The 22,484-nt window shown below is 39.1% G+C and overlaps 2 protein-coding genes and 1 pseudogene across 2 annotated transcripts; all 3 read right to left on the reverse strand.

The window, feature by feature from the left end:
* Positions 1 to 4,704: 4,704 nt before the first annotated feature.
* Positions 4,705 to 6,795, reverse strand: LOC114086384 (protocadherin alpha-12-like; annotated as a pseudogene).
* Positions 6,796 to 10,700: 3,905 nt separating this feature from the next.
* Positions 10,701 to 13,166, reverse strand: LOC114086383 (protocadherin alpha-11-like). Its single transcript, XM_027927659.2, has one exon. It carries the CDS (start codon positions 13,164 to 13,166, stop codon positions 10,701 to 10,703), a length of 2,466 nt encoding a protein of 821 aa, XP_027783460.1.
* Positions 13,167 to 19,647: 6,481 nt separating this feature from the next.
* On the reverse strand, positions 19,648 to 22,047 carry LOC139705910 (protocadherin alpha-10-like). The gene has a single exon (XM_071612803.1). The coding sequence runs from the start codon at positions 22,045 to 22,047 to the stop codon at positions 19,648 to 19,650; it is 2,400 nt and encodes a 799-aa protein (XP_071468904.1).
* Between the last annotated feature and the right edge of the window lie 437 nt (positions 22,048 to 22,484).

Here is a 22,484-nt window from a genome sequence, read left to right on the forward strand (position 1 = left end):
GATACACGCATAAGGATTCATAGATATCTACAGTATATAGAATGCCTTACATAAAACTTCCTCTCAAGGATCCGTTTTATGAGCTTCTAGTGCGAGAGAATTCGCAACGGATTTCCCACTACCTGACGAATTTTCTGGAGGAAGATACGGTGCCTTTCTTCGCAGAAACATTCTCAGTAAAGAGCGACACCATGCGCATGAATGTGTAAGTGTAAGAATGACTAGGTCTTCATATTTTCCATTGATGTAGGGTATCGTTTTCCTCACATTTACCGACTTTTTCGCCGCAAATATGTAATTTGAGATTAACTATATACCTTTACAGAAACAGTAAATCGTTGTATGCTGCTCAGCATTGGATGTTATTTGACAGTTGGGTTGATGTGTTCAATTTTTCCACAAATTTGTTTCATGTGTAAAACCTCCATGGAGAACTTTTAAAGGGAGAATATTATACATTCATTTGAGAGCAATGGATCTCTAGTTCTCATATTCCTGAAGGCTTTGGTTGCAATTTCCTTTTCCTGCAATATTTTTCAAGACCTTCTCATACAATGGCCACTGATTCCAAATGGAAATATAACAATCACATAAGGGGGGAAAAAAGCAGATGAATGCGAAGGATATTGGTAAGTGATACACCAGATTTTGAATTATTTCACCATATTTATAAATTCATCCAAATATGACTGTGCCGTGTAGGTAAAATGTTTGTATATGAAAGAAAGTGTTTAGTCAAATGTGTGTGAGCTTGTGTGTGAGCGTAAATACACAGTAAACTCAAGACTACTTAAATACAACAACACTTTGAAGTTTTAAGTTCCCTTTGACAAAAACATGCTAAGAACTGTTGCGGCAGAGGCGGATAGTAATGCCTCGCCTGTCAATCAATACTGTTGGCAAAATGCCAGGGGCCATACAGACTCCGCCGTGGCTCTCAGCAAAGAACCAGCCTCCTGTGTATTTAATAGAATTTAAACTACAACCAATAGACTTACCTTCTTTTTCTTTTTTCCTCCCTTTCTCATTTCATCATCACTAAGAAAAAACTTACTACCATTTAAATTGATTCTGACTTTCCAAGTAAGTGACAATAGCAAGACAAAGGTGTTAACACATCGTAAGCAAGGAAAAGAAGTGAATCTTTTTTTATCCATTGGTATCATTACTAGGTCCAGGCCAAATAACACAATGAAAAATATATAATAGCTCTAATAAATATCTTTCTGATATTTATTTCTGTGCACAACTCTGTAGGAAATGACATCTGGGTTGATTTCTGTACCTCTTTCCCCTCTTAAACTTTGTCTTACTCCTCTCTAACATTCTTTAGCATCCAACACACAATTAACTGTTCATTTTCTCTATTCTTCCTATTGACCTCAGTAAAAAGTAGTTATTTAATGATGATGACTATATTCTCTAGAAGTTTACTTACACATTTTCTACAGCTGGACCTCAAGTTAACTAATAAACTCTTCCTATTGCCTTCAGAAATTATTTTATATTGTCCTTCTCTCTTCACAATTCTCCACTCTATTCCTACTGCTTGACTTTTGGATAATTTTCCTATTAAGAGAGTGAACTCACTGCTCTCTTCTCATATCAACAATTTTCTTTGTAGTCTCTACTTTTCTCCCTATTAGTTCACAGGAAAAAACTGTCCCCACTTTTTATGCTAACCCTATAATCTGAAAAATATTATTTTCCATTTTCATCTCCTTCATGTTTTTATCTTCACTTCATTCCCTTGCTTCCTGTTTTGTCTTTCGTATCACCTTCTTTACTTGCTTCTTTGCTCTCACACAAAAAAATTCTCAAATATCTCTAACTAAAATATGCATCAATTTATATATAAATAATTGTATTATATGTTTTTATTAAAACATATGTATATGAACATATATACTTAAACATGCTACTTCTGGGGGAAAAAACTTTTGTTTATCTCCTTTCCTTCACCTCTAATTTCTAACATTTAGTTGAAGTTTGATCTCAGCTGCCTATCTATTCTCCCTGAGATTTTAGGCCTACTATAGTTGGGTGAATGGTGGTTCCTCAAAAAGATATACCCACATCTTAAGACTCAGAACTTTTGAATATTACTTTATAGGCAAATTATGTAATTAAATTAAGAATCCTGCAAGGAGACATTTATCCTGGAGTATACAGGGGGGCCCTAAGTGCAATCACATGTACACAGAGAATACATGGAGAAGAGGAGGAAGCTATGTGACCATGGAGATAGAGATTGGAATGATGCAGCCACAAGCTAAGGAATGGCACCACCCATGAGAAACTTAAAGAAGCAAAGAACAGATATATTCCCTAGATGTATTCCCTTAGAGCTTCCAGAGGGAATACAGCCCTACTAACACCTTTATTTTGGACTTCAGATCTCCAAAACTGAAAGTGAATAGATTTTTGTTGTGTACCATACAGTCATTTCTTATAGCAGCTCCAGGAACTAACACAACTATCCACCTAAATTGTTTTCTTGGAATTATTATTTTTTAAATGTTTCAGTTTCTCTCTTGGTGATTTTATCCTTTCAAGGATTTATATTTTTCCCTCAGGCATTTATTCTATAATCTCCTCTGAATTCTAGATCCATACTTCCAGCCATAGTAGTGTTCTCTTGAAACCTCAAAAATACCATTTTCTTAAATGTTCCTCTCCATTCCTTACATGACCAAACATATATGAACTGTTTTACCAACTCTGTTTTGCATATTTTTTTAGAGCAATCACATCCTCCCTGTTGACCAAATTGAAAAGGGAGGGGGTGTTATCTTCAACTTTTATCTTTCTCATCATTTATACTGAGTCATCAATCATCTGGCTGCTTCTACCTTGCTACCATATGCATGGTTCTTTCCTTCCACTTCCACTCCTGGCAATTAAACTTGCACATGTTAGAGCCTGGCACATGCTAGGCAAATCCTCTACAGCTACATCTTATATTCCCAATTCCAGTACATGGTTCTTTTGATTCATTTCTACTGTCATAATTTAAGCCTTCAGAGAAATTAGAATGGGGATCAAGGAGGCTATTTTAATGGCCCTAGTACATAAGGAAAAATTAAGGAATCAAGTTTAATGAGTTTAGGAATTCTTTTAATTATTTTTGTAATTTGCCTGAAATCCTAAATTTATGACCAAATTAAAAAATAAATTTAAGAGTTATCAAACACCTGGTCAGTTTTTAATTTAACATACTATTATTTTCAATGCTAATAACTCATAGATAGCAAGAAAAAGGAGAGAATGTGCTGAGAGCCACTGCGGAGTCTGTATGGCCCCTGGCATTTTGCCAACAGTATTGATTGACAGGCGAGGCATTACTATCCGCCTATGCCGCAGCTTTTGAGTTCTTGCACTATTTTTGAGTTCTCTGGGGATTTCCGGGGATTCCCCGAGAGTTCCCATTGCTTGGGGAACTGCAGGAGGAGGGATTTCCGGGAGAGATATTTCTGGCTGGGGGTTCCTGGAGGAGCCACGTGGCTTTAGGGAGGATTCCCCCGGAGCTGTGTGAAGTGTTTTCCTGCAGTTCAAAAATAAAGTTTGTTCCTGCTTCAGTGGCTCCTGATTTGTGCCCAGCCAGACTGCGGCAAGAATGGAAATTTTCAGATGTGGTGATCTATGGTCTTCATTATATCTATGTAACTCATTCCCTAAAGTAATGTTGAATAACACATGAATATTCAAAATAAGAATGACTAAGAAAAAGATCTTGACTTTCAGCTTGAGATGGATACATATGTACAGTCAAAGGTTTTCTAACTTTAATGATATTTACATCTATCAAAATTGCTTATGGCAAATCAAATTTTCAAACAAAAAACTAAAGAGTTATATACAATTCTATACAAAGTTCATATCTATTAATTTGGAATGAAGAAAGTGACATATAATTGTGAAAATTTTTGTATGTTAATCAACATCAGAATTTGGGACATATGAGCTTCTCTCATTTAGAGTTCATTAAGGTCAGCAGAAGCAAAATAATCCATGTAAATTGTATAGAAAAGTTCATTATTTTTCTTTCTACATTTCTTCATATTCTCTTATCTTGAGATAATTGTTAATTAAATGTGTTGTTTCTGAAAATAAGTAAAGATGTACACAGTTGTTACTGAATGTAGAAATGAAAAAATAGAAGGAAAAGTGTTTCAGCTGAGAACCTCTTAATTAGCAGACAACTTGCTATACTTTTTTTGATAATTTATAAAAACTGCTTGATTGCTTTTAAACTTCAGTACTCTCTATGAACTTCAATAGGGCTTCCATTATCTTCCAATGATGCATGTAATGTTAGATGATACATGGAAATTATATATGATGATACATGAAAATTATGTGAAACTAAAGCAAACAAGTGATAAGTGGTTTAAGATTTAAGAAAAGAATGATCAGACCAGAGAACAGTAGACATTTCATGGTTTACGGGATAACATTGTGAAGAAAAGAATAACAAAAAGAGGATATGGTTATAACCTAAAATCAAGTTATTACAGGGAAACATACACATAATTGATATCAATAACTTACTTCCCTGGAAGAATTTAAACAATCTTCTTGAGATGGCTGAAGACTGGAACTGAAGGCTAAGAGGTCAGTCTTAGGTGATCCTCTCCAGAACACACCCTCTGCCTCCTGTGAGTACCACCCGACTTCCACCTCGAAAAAGCACATCTTCGTGCACTATCCAAGCCCGCATGCGCGCTGGGCAGGCTCTACCCAGCACCGCAGGGCGGCAAACACAGCAGCTTGAGCACAAAGAAGCTGGACACCACGTAGACTGTAATAATCAAGAACTCCTTGACATCTACCACCACCATCTTCTGGTCTGCAGCACCTGCCGGTCCTTTGGCTCCTGACTGTTCTCCAGGAGAGACACAAGCACGGAGGTAGTGGCCGTCAGTGGGGGCTCGCCATTGTCCTTCACTAGCACCAAAAGGCGCTTGTTTGGCGCGTCTGCTTAGTCCAGGGCGCGCCTTGTGCTAATCTCGCCAGTATACAGCCCCGCGCGGAACGGGCTTTGCGCGACACCAGTCGCCGGCAGCAGCTCATAAGATAGTCACGCATTGCATCCTGAATCAGGGTCACTGCACGTACTTCGCTACCACGTAGCCAGCATCCATTGATCGAGGCACACGCTGACTCACTGTGCCACCTGGGATGCCCGCCCCTGACTTCGCAGGGAGCGAGCACTGTCATTTTCATTCAATTCGAATACTTGCAACGTCACTTTGCTGCCCAGGGGCTGCAAGCCAGGGTCCTGCGCGTTCACCTGAAACTACAACAGCTCAAGCTCTTCATGGTCCAGAGGCTGCAGCGCACCCCACTGTCGCTCTCCGCGTGCACTGACACGTAGCTCCGCAGCATACGATCGCCCACCCACCAGCGAATACGACAGCCTTGCGTTCTCATGTGCGTCCGTAGCCGGTGGGTTGTTCTCCTTCACCAACACCGCGTACTCAAGTTGCGCAAAAGTCGGTGCATTGTCGTTCATGTCCGCCACCTTCACGAACACCCTGGTGGTAACCCACATTGAAGGCGAGCTCTCATCCCTTGCAGTAACCACGACTTTATAGGCAGATATGGTCCAAGGCACTGTCCAGAACCAGGGAATAGTAATTTTCGAATGTAGACACCAGCTTGAAGGGTATGTAGGATGACAAGGAGCAGGTGACCTGTCTGTTGGCCCCAGAGTCAAGGTCAGACCCGCTAATCCCGCACTTGGGCATCCTCTCTCACAGGGAGTGATAGTGAAGTAACCATTTTCTCAGGAATATTGTCATTCAGGTACAGAACCTCCACCAGGACCAAGCTGTGACCTACCATGGAAGGAATCCCTTTTCAATGGCGTTAACCTGAATTTCATAAGCATTATTCTCTTCAAAATCTAGTTCCCTGTGGATTCTAATTTCACCTGTACCTGGATTAATTGAAAACTTGCAGTTCTCACTCACTGGCAAAATCATTCTGATTTCACAGGAAATTTCCCCATTCAGGCCTTCGTCCAGATCCAAAGCATTTAGTTGAATTATTCTACTGTTGTTTCTGACATTTTCAAACAATACTGCTTTATAACCAGGCTTATCAAACTCTGGAGCGTTGGCATCACATTCAGGATGGTTTTGCAATCTGAACAATCCTGTTAGCTCCGGTTTACCACCATCAATGACCATCAGCAATAAATTAAGTTCGGGGGTTTCCTCTCTGTACAATAACTTCGGAAGAATTAACTCAGGCAATGTGCTTTTATCTTTGTTTTTGCTGTTGTTGTTTGAAGTGCAAAATGCTCCTTTAAACTTAATGTATAAGTTAGGAGAGAGTTTATGCCAAAATCTGCATCAGAAGAGCCTTCTAGAAGAAACTGTGTCCAGAGGTGCAGATTCAGACCTTATGCTGTTTTTCTCTGAGCACTGGAGGGTTGTCATTACTGTCCTTCACCTCCACCTCCACATGGAAAACCTGCAGCGGCCTGTCCACGATCACCTCCGGGTGGATGCTACACTCCGCACTCCCCCTGCACAGTTCCTCCCGGTGGATCCGAGAATTCACAAACAAAATGCCATTCTGCAGATTTACCTTTAGAAGGTCCCTGCTATCCTTGGACCCCACCCGGAACAGGCGTGGCACCAATTCTGTTATTTCCAGCCCCAGGTCCTGCGTGATGCCGCCCACAAAGGTGCGGTGCTTGGCCTCCTCCGCGACTGAGTAGTGAAGCTGACCGGTTCCCCCTTCCCTGGCTGCCAGGAGTAAAAGCGAGAGCAGCAATTGCAGGAATCAGTCCTCCACTCTATAAACACCATTGCAGACAGTGAAGGCCGTTTTAAAGGAGAGCATACATGAGATTTTTATGACCCTTTATGTACCTATTTAATAATTCCTGACCTGCGTTCCAGTCAATATGGAGTTGACCCTATATGTGAATGGTTGGTAACTATGTGCACAGACAGAATTTTCCTTCTTCACCTTTTGAGTGTATAGCGACATATGTGACTGATTATGTAAATACAAGAAAAAGAAGAGAGGTTCTTTGGGGTTAGCCATTTCTTGGTCTCTCTAAATTCTATTTTGGATCATTTCATGGATCATTTGTGAATGATCCTATTTAGTTAACCTATATGTTATTAGCAACGAAACAAAAATGCCTATGTTGTAGTTTGAAAACATTTTCTGCTTCAAAGTTTATCATTAAAATAACCTTTGATATATATATACTCAATGGAATATTACTCAGCATTAAAAGAGAATAAACTCATGGCATTTGCAGATAAATGGATAGAGTTGAAGAATATAATGCTAAGTGAAGTTAGCCAATCCCCCAAAAAACAAAGTGCCAAATGTTTTCTCTGATATAAGGATGCTAATTCATAATGGGGATGGGGGGCAGCGTGGGAAGAATAGAAGAACTTTAGATAAGGCAAAGGGGAGAGAGGGGAAGAGAGGAGGCATGGGGGTAGAAAAGATGGTGGAATGAGACAGACATCATTACCCTAAATACACATATGAAAACACTAATGGAGTGACTCTACTTTGTGTACAACCAGAGACATGAAAATTTGTGCTCTATTTGTGTGATATGAATTGAATTGCATTCTGCTGTCATCTATAACAAATTAGAATAAATAAAATTTTGAAAAACCTTTGAAAATAAGGCATAAAAGAAGTTACCCTTTAACTATTATGGGGAATAATCACTCCTAACCTTACAATGCTTACAATTCACACTGTTTTCATGATAAAGTGCTTCCCAAATACTTTATTGTAAGATGTTAGGAAGATGTTAAGAATGCCATTATCTAGTAGAGAAAATGAAACATAAATATTTATACGAGCTAAACATTTCACATATATAAATTGTACAACTCTATTGAATATTGTAATTCATCATAAATATGAACGATGCTATTGTTTGGGGTTCATTGATGTTTATATGTGATGGCTTTTCATACACCTGCTCTTATTCCCATAGCATGTTAAAGCAATGCAAAGCACAAGTTCTAGAAAGCTTTATTTTGGAAGAAATAAAGCATTGCCATGAAAATGTATGAGTCAAGCTGTCAAATTTCACAATATTCTAAGCTAACAATGGCAGACCAATATGCAAATGATCTCATGAAGTGTTTTAAGGCACTTAATCTCACCAACCAAAGGCAAAAGAATGTGAACATGAAACAAACATGTTGGTTTCTCGATAAATCTTTCCCTACAGATCAGTTAGTAATTACTCAAAATATAAGTCTCTTCAGAAAATCAAAATGATGACTATGGTTCAAGGTGAACCAAAAGAGCTTTCATAATTTTTAATAAGTCAAGATAATCATGAAAACAAAATAGATAAGAAAAATAAACATAGATTTTAAAGCTTCATTAATTGTTAGAGTCTGTAAACAAGTCAAAATAACACCTGGCATTTTGCCAGGGTAATGTTAGAGTTCGTAAACAAGTCTGGATGGTACCTGGCAAAATGCCAGAGGGAGTGGTTTGAGAAGTAACAAAAGCCAGCCATTAAGTGTGGAGATTCCTTATTGGTTGACTGATGTATCTAGTTTATGCTAATTAGATAAGCTGTGTGGAAAGTATAAATACTGCTCCTGTCCTGGAATAAACGGCTCCCACTCCTGCTGTATCAATCTACACAAGTTCTTCGTCACCCCCCGGTTGTTTTGCTGCAGCCGGACTGCGGCAATTAATATTCAAACTCAAATCTTCAAGCCCATAATTTGTTGCCACTCCTCTTACATACAACAATAAAGGTAAGTGAGGTGTGAGGCCTTTATATAACCAGAAAAAAATAACCTCTGAGTATAAAATAACTATAAAACTGGCTCTTACTTAAGAAAACCACTTTAATTTTGATATAATCAAACTAATTATTTAAATTGCTGAACATCACCACCAAGTTTCATTTCCTATTTTCCGTTTTCAAAAATGTTAATGTACCTGGATTGCTAAGGTACTGTCAGGAAAAAAAAATACTGTCATGTAGTTCTCATACATTGTTGTACATAATTAAATTATTAAGCAGGTAATAAAATCTGTTATCCTAGTATTACCTGAACTAAAAAATAAGGTGAAATTATAATTTTACCCAAGAATGTAGCTCTGACAGTAAGAATAAATATGAATGACTCTGAATCTATAAAAATTATTTCTGGTAATTTGAAATTATCTAAATGTGCACCAGCTATTTATGTGATGCAAAAGTAATGGTTTACAAAAATTTAAACTGTAATCTAAAATTCTCCAATGTCTTTTTAAAAGTAAATTTAGATGAACTTAATCAAATAACTTCATTTGGAAATGGCAATAATGTATGCCTTAATATTCATATTTATTATATTTATACAATTTCAAATATCTTTTACCTACTTTTAATACTTAAAGAATGTTACTAGCCAATTAATATTAAAATACGAAAGTTTTGAAGAAGAAGAAGAAATAAACAAACAAATATAGGAGTTCCTGATCCAAGTTCCAAGAATGGACTCCTTTAGAATATTATGCCAAATGACATGATGTGTAACATTAAAACAGCCATGTCTGATTTTCAAAGAATTCTACAACCATATTCATAACAAAAAGACCCACACAGAAATAGAAGAAATTCCTAGTGGTAAATGATCTTTGCTAGACTCTTACATGATTATACTGAGATAAGACATTTAAAGACAGAGCAGTTAAAATGTGAAATAGTCAGGCACAGTGGTAAATTCTTATAATCTCAGTTATCCATGAGACAGAGGCAGGAGAATTCCAAGTCTGAGTACAGCTCTGGCAACTTAGAAAGATCCTATCTATATATAAATAAATAAGTAGGTCTAGGGAAATAGCTTAGTGATAGATAGAGCAACCCTGAGTTCAATCCCCAGTACCACAAAAGGAATAAAAGTGAAATGCATACAATGATAATTATCAGTTTTGTTCACTTTAATGGAGTTAAATTCTAGATAAATTCAAAAAATGTAGGAAACAATGCCCATAAGCACATATTGCAGATATCATAAACATATATGCCCTTAGCAAGTTTGTATGATTTGCTTGAATAATTTTAATAATTTTACTTGCCTAGTTTACTTTAGAAACATGAATCAGGGAGTTTTGCTTGAATATGTGCTAGATAAATCTATTGCCAGCTCACAGAAAAAAATTAAGAATGGACAATTTTATTATTTCCATTGTAGGATGTTATTTCCAGCATATTACAATGCAAGGCTGGATTTTTTTCCTTCAAATAATATAAAAATAGGTTTTGCCACAGAAGTAGATGCAAAATTAAATTTTATTTGAAGGATAATACATTTAAGATGGATATTAAGCTCTATAGAAAAGGAAATCATTTCAGACCTAATGAAGAGGGTTCAATCACTGACACGAGGGTTTTTTTAACCAATTAATTCAATAATGTGAAAATATCAAGGCAAATGCTGTTAAAAGAAAAAGGTTGGTAAATTTAAAGAATCCACAAAAAAATGTGACTATTTGTACTCAAGTAACAACAGTAGGGGCATTCTTCAAAACTTCTTTCAATGTATTCTAATCAAACATTAGAAGAAAGAGCACATTCATTAAAAAGAAGAAACCTGATTTTTCATTATTAAAAGAATGGATATATGTATCATCTGACATATATAACTAACAGACATTGTTCTTTAAAACAATATTCAAAATACAGAGTTCTCATTTTAAAAATTTCTGTGAACAAATGTTCCAAATAATGTAACATAAACATTCTGAATAGGTGGAATTTTTAGAAAACTCACGTGTATTGGATTATTTGATCCTGCCTCCTGCCTTCCTTTTTCATCTTCTCTGTCTAGTCCTGGTGGAAGACTGGGGCTGAAGGCCATTAGGTCGGTCTTGGGCGGGTCCTCGCCAGAACACACCCTCTGCCTCCTCTGTTGCGAGTATGACCAGCTCCCCACCGCGCTGGAGCACACCAGCGTGGGCTTCCCAGGTCCACACGCACTCTCGGTGGGCCCAGCCGAGCACCGCAGCGCTGTGTACAGTAGCAGCGTGAGCACCAACAGGCTGGACACCGCGCAGATGGCTATGATCAGATACACGTTGACATCCACCAGCGACTCTGCCTGGCCCGCAGAGCTGGCAAACATCGGTGAGGCGGCCTTTGGCGCCTGACCGCTCTCCACCAGAGATACCAGCACTGTGGCGGTGGCCATCAAAACCGGTTCACCGTGGTCCTTCACCAGAACCAACAGGCGCTGACGTGGCGCATCTGTCTCGTCCAGGGCACGCGTGGTGCTGATCTCACCGGTGTATAGCCCCACGCGAAATGGACTGCGAGCGCCACCTGCAGCTGGCAATAGCTCGTAGGAGAGCCACGCATTGTATCCGGAGTCTGCATCCACTGCACGCACCTTACCAACCACGTGGCCGGCGCCCACTGACCTTGATACCAGCTCGTTCACGTTCACGGTGCCACCTACAGGAGTAGGCAGCAGCGCAGGCGTGTTGTCGTTCTCGTCCAGCACGAACACTTGCAGAGTCACATTGCTACCGAGTGGCGGCACACCAGCGTCGCGCGCGCTCACTTGGAACTGCAGCAATTCAAGCTCTTCGTGGTCCAAGGGCTGCAGTGCATATACCTTGCCACTCTCAGCGTGCACCGACACGTAGCTCGACAGCGCACGCTCGCCCACCCGCCGCTCTACTAGAGAGTAGGATACCAGCGCATTTTCTTGCGTGTCCGCGTCTCGAGCGGATACCGTGAAGATGTGGGAGCCTGGCAGATTGTTCTCCTTCACGAATATGGTGTATTCAGACTGTGGGAACGCAGGTGCATTGTCGTTCACGTCGGCCACTTCCACCGACACAATGGCTGTGGTCCACAGCGAAGGCGAGCCCCCGTCTCGTGCAGTCACGACCAAATTATATGCTGACACTTGTTCTCGGTCCAGATCACTGTCCAACACCAGTGAATAATAGTTTTTGAAAGTGGACACAATCTTGAAGGGAACATCCGGCGTCAGAGAGCAGGTCACCTGGCCGTTGACACCGGAGTCGCGGTCGGATACGCTTATCAACGCAATGACTGTGGTTGGCCGAGTGTCCTCACGTACTGGGAGGGACAGAGAAGTCACAGTAATTTCAGGAGCATTATCATTGGTGTCTACGATTTCTACCCAGACTGTACAGTGACCTGCCATCGGGGGATTACCCTTATCTGTGGCCTGCACTTCAATTTCATAAAACTTATTTTCTTCATAATCTAAAGTTCCATTGACCCTCACTTCTCCATTATTTTCATCTAGTGTAAATAAGAGTTTTCCATTGGGCTTAATTGACATTAAGAAGTATGTTACTTCCCCGTTTACTCCTTCATCTCGATCGGTGGCGTTTAACTTTATCACAAGAGTTTCTTTAGCAATGTTTTCCATCATTCTCACCTTGTATTCTAATTGATCAAACTCCGGATCATTGTCGTTAACATCCAAGATAGAGACCAAGAGCTGAAGGGTGCCTGTGAGTTCTGGTTTCCCTCCATCTGTGGCAGTCAGTAGCAAATTAAGCTTCGGAGTTTTCTCTCTGTCCAGTGGCTTCTTTAATATAAGCGATAGTCTTTTAGTCGGCTTACTATTCGTTGGTGATTCTAAAGTAAAATACTCATTTTGACTTAGTCTGTAGGTCAATAGAGCATTCTCGCCTATATCCGCATCAGAAGCTCCCTCTAGCGGAAATCGCGAGTCTGGCTGCTTAGATTCAGAAATCAGCAGGCTTTGTTCTCTGAGAGAGAACGTTGGCGGGTTGTCATTAATATCTTTCACCTCCACCTCCACATGGAAAACCTGCAGCGGTCTGTCCACGATCACCTCCAGGTGGATGCTACACTCCGCGCTCCGCCCGCACAGCTCCTCCCGGTCGATCCGAGAATTCACAAACAAAATGCCATTCTGCAGATTTACCTCCAGAAGGTCCCCGCGGCCCTTGGACTCCACCCGGAACAAACGGGGCACCAGCTCTTCCAGTTCCAACCCTAGGTCCTGAGCGATGCGGCCCACAAAGGTGCCATGTTTAGCCTCTTCCGGGATGGAATAGTGGAGCTGGCCACTCCCTGCCTCCCAGGCTGCCAGAAGCAGAAGCGAGATCAGTAGTCGCAGAGTACCCAAACTCCTTCGCTGAAAACCTAACATTGCATACGAAGTTGGCTTCCAAAATAAGATTTTCTTACACTTACTGTACCAAATACTTCAATTCAGGTTTAAAATCTCGCTGAGTTTTTGAGAAGTTTCGAAGGATCCTTTCATAGTAGCATCCAACATGATGGAGTCGTTTTTTAGGAGGAATGCCTGACCAGACCAATCCATGAGAGGACTCTTTCTTTCAAGCAAAGAGCGACACCTTGTGCCTGAAATTGTGAGTACTGTGCACTGCATCCATCACCCCAGAATTTTCATGTTTTACCTTACTTTTTCCTAAACAATTCCAAAGTGATTTTTATGGAACGTTCAGATTTTAAGTTGTATTGAAATCAAATATATGTGGAAATGGCACTTTGTTTCTTGAATAACATCAATTTTAAATTCTTTCTATGGCTCAATTAGAATTATAAAATTATTATTTCACTTATCTAAGTACTTAGAGAAAAAGAGAGTTCACTTATTTAAAAAACCTGTTGGAAAAACAGAGTTAATGTTTACCTAAAGTATTGTCCCTCACACAAAAATATTATCAAATCTAAAATACATATTATCAAAATTGAATTATTTTACTTCCAACTTCCCTTGTAACTGGGTCTGCTAGAAAACTCAAAAATAATTGTGACACTGGAGCTTGTTTTTTGTTTTTGCAGAAGTTAGGGCCCTTTGTATGCTAGGCAAGCCCTCTACCACTAAGCTACATGCCTCACCCTCGAAGAAAAACTTTAAATCTTAGTAATAACAACTCTTCAGACTTTATGTTCTGCATACTATGCTTTTATCTATATGAATATGCCTTCTCATGTCTCTTTTAATTTTTAAAATTGACATGTAATACTTGTACAAATTTATGGGGTACAATTGAATGTTTTCATTTGTGTATATATTGTGTAATAATCAATCCAGGGTAATTAGCATATCTACCACTTTAAACATACATCATTTCATTGTGATGAAACATTCAAAATCATCTCTTCTGGCTATACTGAAATATTAAAGCACTATTGTTAACTATATGATATCTTTTTTCCCTCAGTTCTGATTCTTAATTATTTACATTTAACTGTCTTCTTGTTACAAGTGACTTTATAGCCATTGCAGAACAATAGGAAAATAATCAGAAAAATAAATAATGTATTTTCAAGTTTGTTAATTTAAAATACAGAATTTACAAAGGAAAAGTCCCTTGGCCTAGATGAATTATGAATTTTACATAGATGATTTCTCACATAAGTTACATTGTTAATACTATGAGACATCCAAATGGAACATTAAGTAATGGAGGAATAATATAATAGAAATAATCATTTCAACTGTAAAATGATTTTTTTCAATGAAATAACTCCATGAAGTTAAAAATCACCACAAAAAATACCTGTACCATTTTGCTATTTCCAAGTCACCAACATTGGTTTTCTCAATCCAATCAAAATACACTAACTAAAATGGCTTGTTATTGAAGAATTTGGGAATTTCAATAATAAATTCATCCAGAACAAGCAAAGTGATTTCTAATATATCTCCTCCGAGTGTCTGAAGATGTGCTTAGAGTTTGGAAATGGAATTTCATAGAATACTAAGTGAAATGGGATTTTTTTCTCTTTAGATATACATGACAGTAGAGTGTATTTTGACATACATATATGGAGTATAACTTATTCTAATTAGGATCCCATTCTTGTGATTGTACATGATGTGGAGTTTTACTGTTGTGTATTCATATATATGAACATAGGAAAGTTATGTCTGATTCATTCATTTGTATTAAATGTATCTGGAATATACTTTCCTATTCCCATCCACTCTCCATTCCCTTTATTCCCCTTTGTCTAATCCAATGAACTATTATTCTTCCCTCTCCTGCTTGTTGTGTGTTAGCGTTCCTATATCAGAGAGAACATTCAGCCTTTGGTTTTAGGGGATTGGCTTATTTCACTTAACATGATACTCTCTAGTTCCATCCATTTACTGGCAAATGCCATAATTTCATTTTTCTTTATGCTAAGTAATATTCCATTGTGTGTATATAATACAGAAAATCAGAATTGTTGATGTGAGTTTTCATTGCCCGACACTGTTATTTGGTTATGTTTTCTTTGTCTTCTCATAACCATTTAGGAGAAAAAAGATGACACAATGTAAGTTTAGAGTAGAAAGTGACTCAGAATAAAAATTCTAGCTTAAATATTTTGTTACATAAAGTTGCTTAATTTTATATAGTTTTTTTAAGAGTCAAGATCTTCCAGGCTGCCTTCAAATTTGGGGGCTCAAGCTATTTTCTTCCTCAGTGTTCATTTTGATGGATCATCTGCAACCCAAAATTATTGCAATGGCATATGGAAAAAATGGTCATCATACTTCTTTGTTGATATTTTCATTAATCTTGACTTTAAAAATACATTCTACTACTAATTTGTGATTTTGTTTCACTTTTTTCATATTTACTCTTTTCCCAATATTGTCATAACATTAAACTCTTATTAAAGTAAATTAAAATTCTGTTTTAAAACTTAAAAAGTATACACATTTTATGGCACTGAATTCTATTATACACCTGCCATATTCTATTATACATCAGTCATGTGAACTTTTAATTCAAATACAACATTTGACCAGATAACAGTATATTTAAAATGACATTTGAAGCATGTCAATTTTTTTATTTTTCAACAAACTAAGTAACAGATTTCCATTTAGGGGAAATTATGGGAACTGGAAATTGAGATGTTATGCACAATGAGGTGTCTTCCTAAATAGAGATATAAATATGAGAAATTTAACTCATGATAGATGATAATATATATTTGAATTAAAAACAGATGTTAATTTAGGTGTCAATTTTCAATAATATGATATTTTGTGATTATACAAACTGGCCCTGGGCAAATGGCAAGTCATTGAAACATTCAATATGGTGTGTGAGTCAATGATCCATCTTTTTCATTGGCTATAATATTTCAGGTGTCACCATCTAAATCACCCAGAGAGAAAAAATGCTCTATTCAAACTCATTTTGGGGGATGAGCCTAATATTTGGCTCTAGGCTAATGCCAATAGGTCATATCATTATCCTAATTAACTTTTACTTTGCAAAATCAACTGAGGACTAAGGAATTTTGTTCTAGACCTTTACAAAATTAATTTGGTTAGCTTTAAATGCTACCTGTGTAACCTGCTAGTCCTAGTTAGAATGCATAGTTTATGTTATATTAGTGCTATATTTCTTGAAAACATAAAATACAGAAATTAATTTTGTTGCTATTCACAGAACCTCAGGAAGCTCTTTAAAATCACATTAAAATTCAATATCCAACCACTGTAGGATCTACTGAATGAGGCTGACTCTGCTCTAGCATGACTTATTTAGTAAACACAATTTCAAATCCTTTGTTTAGTTGGCACAAATCTCTCAGCCAACAATAAGACTGAAGAAGGCTGAACTGAGAAAGACCTACATACATTTAAAGATTTTAATGGAAAACCAATGCCTTTAAAGCTGTTAAGGAAGTATGAAACATTGTAAACACTTCTGAATCCTTTGACCATGTTCAGGATCCTTGAAGTTACATTATCATTTATACTTGTCTAAAACACTATCCTTATTCATGACAAAGAACAAACAAGGTCACTCTTGCTGGGAGGCATTAGCCAAGTAGGTATGACAATTTCCTTGCCAGCGTACCCCATGTTGCAGTGACATTGAATGTAGGTGACCTTGCTCAAGGACCAGGGCGGATTAGGGTGTTCCCGGTTTAGAAAATCGGGTTTAGGGCGTTCCAGGTTTAAGATTATTCCTGCTGGGAATAGGGCGTATCCTGCTGCCTGAGTTCCCCTTGAGTTCTCACGGGATTCAGACAGTATTTTTTGGGAGATAGAAGCCCAGTGGGAGTGGATTTGGGCAGAGAACGTGGATTTCCCCAGAACGTGATTGTAGACGGCTGGTGTGAGTTCGGGAATAAAGAGTTGCTGTTTGAATCTACAAGCTGTGTGGTGGCTCGTGATTGTGTGCCCAGCCGGACTGCGGCATTTGTGCCCAGCCAGACTGCGGCACACTCTTCTATGTGATATTTGACTTTGGTGTTTTGCAGCAATATTAGAAAATGCAGCCTATGATGTTTCTCATGTGTTAAATAACTCTTCTTTATCTCTATCACTTCTAAACAATTGATCCATAGTTCTTATAATACAATTCTTAATTATTTACTGATTAAATAATATAAATGCCTCTGTCAATGTGGCAATTGATTAAAACGTGATAATCATGAACTCTCCTAAGAAAAACTTTCACCAAAAAAAATCCTAATATCCACCTCAATCATAGCATTGCACAAAGTTAATGATTAATATAATCATGAAGAGCCTTTTAAAGCAAAACAGAAAGAAGGATTTCCCTGTATACAGATTGCACTCAACTTTCATAACCAGCACTATTTGATAAAAGAGAAAAGATTTACTGAAGAAAATTCTACATTATGATGAATAAAAGAATGGCTCTGGGTCTGGAGTTGTGGCTCTGTGGTAGAGTACTCGCCTAGCACAAGCGAGACCCTGGGTTCGATCCTCAGCACCACATAAAAATAAAATAAAAGTATTCTGTCCAACTACAACTAAAAAATAAAATATTAAAAAAAGAATGGCTCTGGATTGTGAAAGATATGCATTTGAACATTATCTCCATTATGTACTAGTTGAAGGGAACTGGAGAAGATAAATATCTCAGATTCCTTTATATTTAAAATTTGGATAGCTCTATGTACAGTATTTTACAAATTATCATAAATGAATTAGGATTAAATGAAAAGATGTATTTTAAGCCCTTCACACCATGCCCAACAAATAGAAATAGCTTATACATGGTGGTTTACTATATAATCACCAACATTTGCTCTTGTTCTCCCCCATCTACAGATGGAGAGATTCACGCATAATATATGAAGGCATGGGTGATGTTAATCCCTTTTCTAAAGATTTTCCTAATGTTTATCTTCATGGAAATCATCCTCCTAAAGTTCCTCTTTCAAAACAGAAAATAGCCACTAACACCTTCAAAGTGTTTATTTGGACTTTACCCTGTCCATAACTTGACTCTCCTTCCAAATGCAAATATGTATTCACACAGCAGAATCAAAGAGTATCTCATTTGTAATTGAAGTCCAAAAGAACAAATTTGTAATTAACCTTCCATACTATTTAATAGATATCCTTACAGGTTTAATTACAAATTCTCTGGGATTTCTTTAAATAAAACTCACTTGGTGATGGTGCTGAAACCACAATTTTTTTTTTCTTGCAGTGTTGATAATTGAACCCAGGGTTTTGTGCCTGTTAGACAAGTGTTCTACCACTAAAGCTACAATCCTAACCCAAAACAAAATATACTTTGTGTTAAATGTATCTGGAGTATACTGTGTTAAATTCTGAGTAATCAACAATGAGGTACTCAAGTGGAAGTACCTTTACTGATATTTCATTCTTCCTATGCTTAAATTATTAATGTCATTTTAAAGACCACACATCTTGCTAAGCACAGGCAACAATACTGCACTTCACCATTTATGCGAAGAATTTCTTAAACTGAAAGCACAAGTGCTAATTTTCCTACCTAAAATATTTCAGTACAGCCTCATGACAAGTGCTAAGAATGGAAGAAAATGAGTATGATCCATGCCCAAATAAATCTTCAAAATAAGTAGAAGAGCTCAATAAATTAAACTGGAAGAAAGTAGCAATGAGTTTAACAGGTAATTAAGCAGAATTGACATCATGTTAGTAAGGGGGAAAATATTGTCTATCTAAAAAAGTAGACTTTGAAAAAAATGAGTTTTATAATACAAGAGTATTAATGACCCTCCCCCAAAATACTAAACGAACCTCCAAAGGCAAGGCTAAAACTCCACCCACTGCAAAGACCATCTCAAAAAAGCATGCCATTGATTATAAAGAAAAAATTGTATATAAAACGAAGCTGCCTCAAACATGCCCATCTCATTTAATGACAGATAATTTAAAGATATAGAAAGTTAAGAAATAAACATGTTTTAAACTCAAATTATAAAATAAAATGGTGGTAGTTTTGAATATATAAACATGATAAGAAGTGGAGGACACCAATTAGAATAGGAAGAATGAAATTGCTGGAAAACTGAGAAGTGGATTGGAGCCTTGTCCGTATTCTACATTTCCCATCATGATCTTTGCCTTCTTCCTAGCAAACTTAACTTTCCAAAGCAAGATGAAACGTTGACTCATCCTATTTCAGTATTGCTATTTTGTTATTATATTTAGCAACTGAAGAATATTCCTAAGAAATATTCTCAATGACTGTAGTAAAAAGTGATGAAGATGGCTAGATTTGCAGTAGGCTTTCAATAAACCATCTAAAGAGAAAGGCAAAAACAAATTTAAGAAAACAATGAATTTACAATAATAAATTGGTGAACTAATATGTCAGTGGCATTAACGGGAATGAAATACCTCACAGTATTGCTGTACTCACATTCTCAAAGATCTCCTGTTGGACTCCACTATCTCCAGAACCTGAACCAGGAGGAATACTAGGGCTGAAAGCCATGAGGTCAGTCTTGGGTGGGCTCTCACCAGAACACACCTGCCTCCTCTGCTGAGAGTATGACCAGCTCCCCACCGCGCTAGAGCACACCAGCGTGGGCTTCCCAGGCCTGCACGCGCCCTCAGTGGGCGCCTCTGAGCACCGCAGTGCGGTGTACAGTAGCAGCGTGAGCACCAACAGGCTGGATATCGCACAGATGGCAATGATCAGGTACACATTGACATCCACCAACGCCACCTCTGCGTCCGCAGCTCCAGCTGACGCTCGCAAAGAGGCCTTTGGCGTCTGACCATTCTCCACCAGAGACACCAGAACTGTGGTAGTAGCGGTCAGTGCCGGCTCACCGTGGTCTTTCACCAGAATCAGCAGGCTCTGACTGGGTGCGTCCGCCTCATCCAGCAAGCGCGTGGTGCTGATCTCGCCTGTGTACAGCCCCACGCGGAATGGACTTCGAGCACTGCCCTTCGCAGGTAGCAGTTCATAAGACAGCCACGCATTGTAGCCAGAGTCTGCGTCCACCGCCCGCACCTTCGCCACCACGTGGCCCGCACCAACTGACCGCGACACCAGTTCGCTCACAGAGCCGCCTGCTCCTTGTGTCCAAGGTCTCAGCAGTGCTGGCGCGTTGTCGTTCTCATCCAGCACGAATACTTGTAAAGTCACGTTGCTGCCCAGGGGTGGCACACCAGAGTCCCGCACGCTCACCTGGAACTGCAGCAGCTCCAACTCCTCATGGTCCAAAGGCTGCAGCGCATACACCTTGCCGCTCTCCGCGTGCACTGACACGTAGCTCGACAGTGCACGCTCACCCACCCGCCGCTCCACCAGAGAGTAGGACACCAGCGCATTCTCCCGCGCATCCGCGTCATGAGCAGACACCGTGAAGATGTGGCAGCCTGGCGGGTTGTTCTCCTTCACGAACACCGTGTACTCGGACTGCGCAAACACTGGCGCATTGTCGTTCACATCTGCCACCTCCACCAACAAGCTGGCTGAGGCCCACAGCGAAGGCGAGCCCCCATCCCTTGCAGTCACCACCAACTCATACTCAGATATGGTCTCGCGGTCCAGGGTGCTGTCCAACACCAGCGAGTAGTAATTTTTGAAAGTGGACACCAGCTTGAAGGGGATGTGGGGTGTCAGCGAGCAAATCACCTGACCATTGGCTCCAGCGTCTTGGTCAGACACGCTAATTAGGGCAACGACAGTGCCCACTTGAGCATTCTCTTCTACTGGGAGAGCCAAAGAAGTGACAACTACCTCAGGAGAATTGTCATTTTCATCGAGGACTTCTACTAAGACAGTGCAGTGACCAACCATAGGTGGAGCTCCTTTATCTATAACATCTACATGAATTTCATAAATGTTTCTATCTTCAAAGTCAATATAATCATTTACTTTTATTTCTCCTGTCATTTCATTTATTAAAAATTTCCTTCTTATGATGGCTGGGACCAAAGAGCTAAAAGAATACACCATTTCCTTGTTTATTCCTTCATCCGCGTCAGAAGCATTTAGCCATATTACTAACGTTTGATTCAACTGATTTTCATACATCTTCACTTCATAAACGGATCTGTCAAATGTAGGAGCATTATCATTAGCATCTAATACAAAAATGAACACAGAAACAGATCCTGTGAATTCAGGTTTGCCCCCATCCGTTGCAGTCAATAACAACTTAAGCTGTGGATTTTCTTCACGGTCTAGCAGTTTTCTCAAAACAAGGACTGGGAACTTGCCTTTGTCTTTTTTGCTTATAATATCAAGAATGAAAAACTCATTTGAACTGAGTTTATAAGTAATCATAGCGTTCTCTCCAACATCTGCATCAGAAGCGCCTTCCAGCGGAAATCTAGAGTCAAGCAGTCTAGACTCGGGTATTGAGATCTTTTGTTCTGTTACGGAGAACATCGGAGGGTTGTCATTAATGTCCTTCACTTCCACCTCCACATGGAAAACCTGCAGCGGTCTGTCCACGATCACCTCCAGGTGGATGCTACACTCCGCGCTCCGCCCGCACAGCTCCTCCCGGTCTATCCGAGAATTCACAAACAAAATGCCATTCTGCAGATTTACCTCCAGAAGGTCCCCGCGGCCCTTGGACGCTACCCGAAATAGGCGGGGCACCAGGTCTTCCAGTTCCAACCCCAGGTCTTGCGCGATGCGGCCCACGAAAGTGCCGTGTTTGGCTTCCTCCTGGACCGAGTAATGGAGCTGACCGCTCCCAGCCTCCCAAACTGTCAGGAGCAGAAGCGAGAGCAGCAGACACCGGGCTCCCGGAAGGCCGGATCTGGCGATCAACATCCTACCTTTCTCTTGTCTTACAAGTCTATGTCTTACAAGTCTATATCCCATCCGATATCTTTCTTCCATTTTTTATAGAAACGGTTGAGATCTAAGAAAATAGCTACTTCCTAGACCTTGAGAGACAGTGGATTATTCCTTTTTTTCTAAAAGGCTACTTATATTGTGGACAACAGCGACATCCGGTGGCCTAATTCGTAAGTACAATTCCATGAGTTTAACTTTTCTTTCATTCATCTCTTATTTCTATATGTGTTTATCTGGACTTTCAAACCCTTATAATAGTCTCTTGTATATAATAATATTGACTTTATTCATGGCACAACATTTTATTTGACACAGAATTTCGGAGAACTAATTTCTTCCTTAACCACTTGATTATCTTAGCTAAATTTCAAATGCTCTCAAGTTTGCATACTGTGTAGAAGCATTTTATT

This window comes from Marmota flaviventris, chromosome 5, assembly GCF_047511675.1.
Source record: "Marmota flaviventris isolate mMarFla1 chromosome 5, mMarFla1.hap1, whole genome shotgun sequence".
Lineage (NCBI taxonomy): Eukaryota > Metazoa > Chordata > Mammalia > Rodentia > Sciuridae > Marmota > Marmota flaviventris.

Excerpts from the sequence above, each read along its gene's own strand:
- LOC139705910 (XM_071612803.1), bottom strand. The coding sequence starts at position 22,047 with ATGTTGATCGCCAGATCCGGCCTTCCGGGAGCCCGGTGTCTGCTGCTC.
- LOC114086383 (XM_027927659.2), bottom strand. The coding sequence starts at position 13,166 with ATGTTAGGTTTTCAGCGAAGGAGTTTGGGTACTCTGCGACTACTGATC.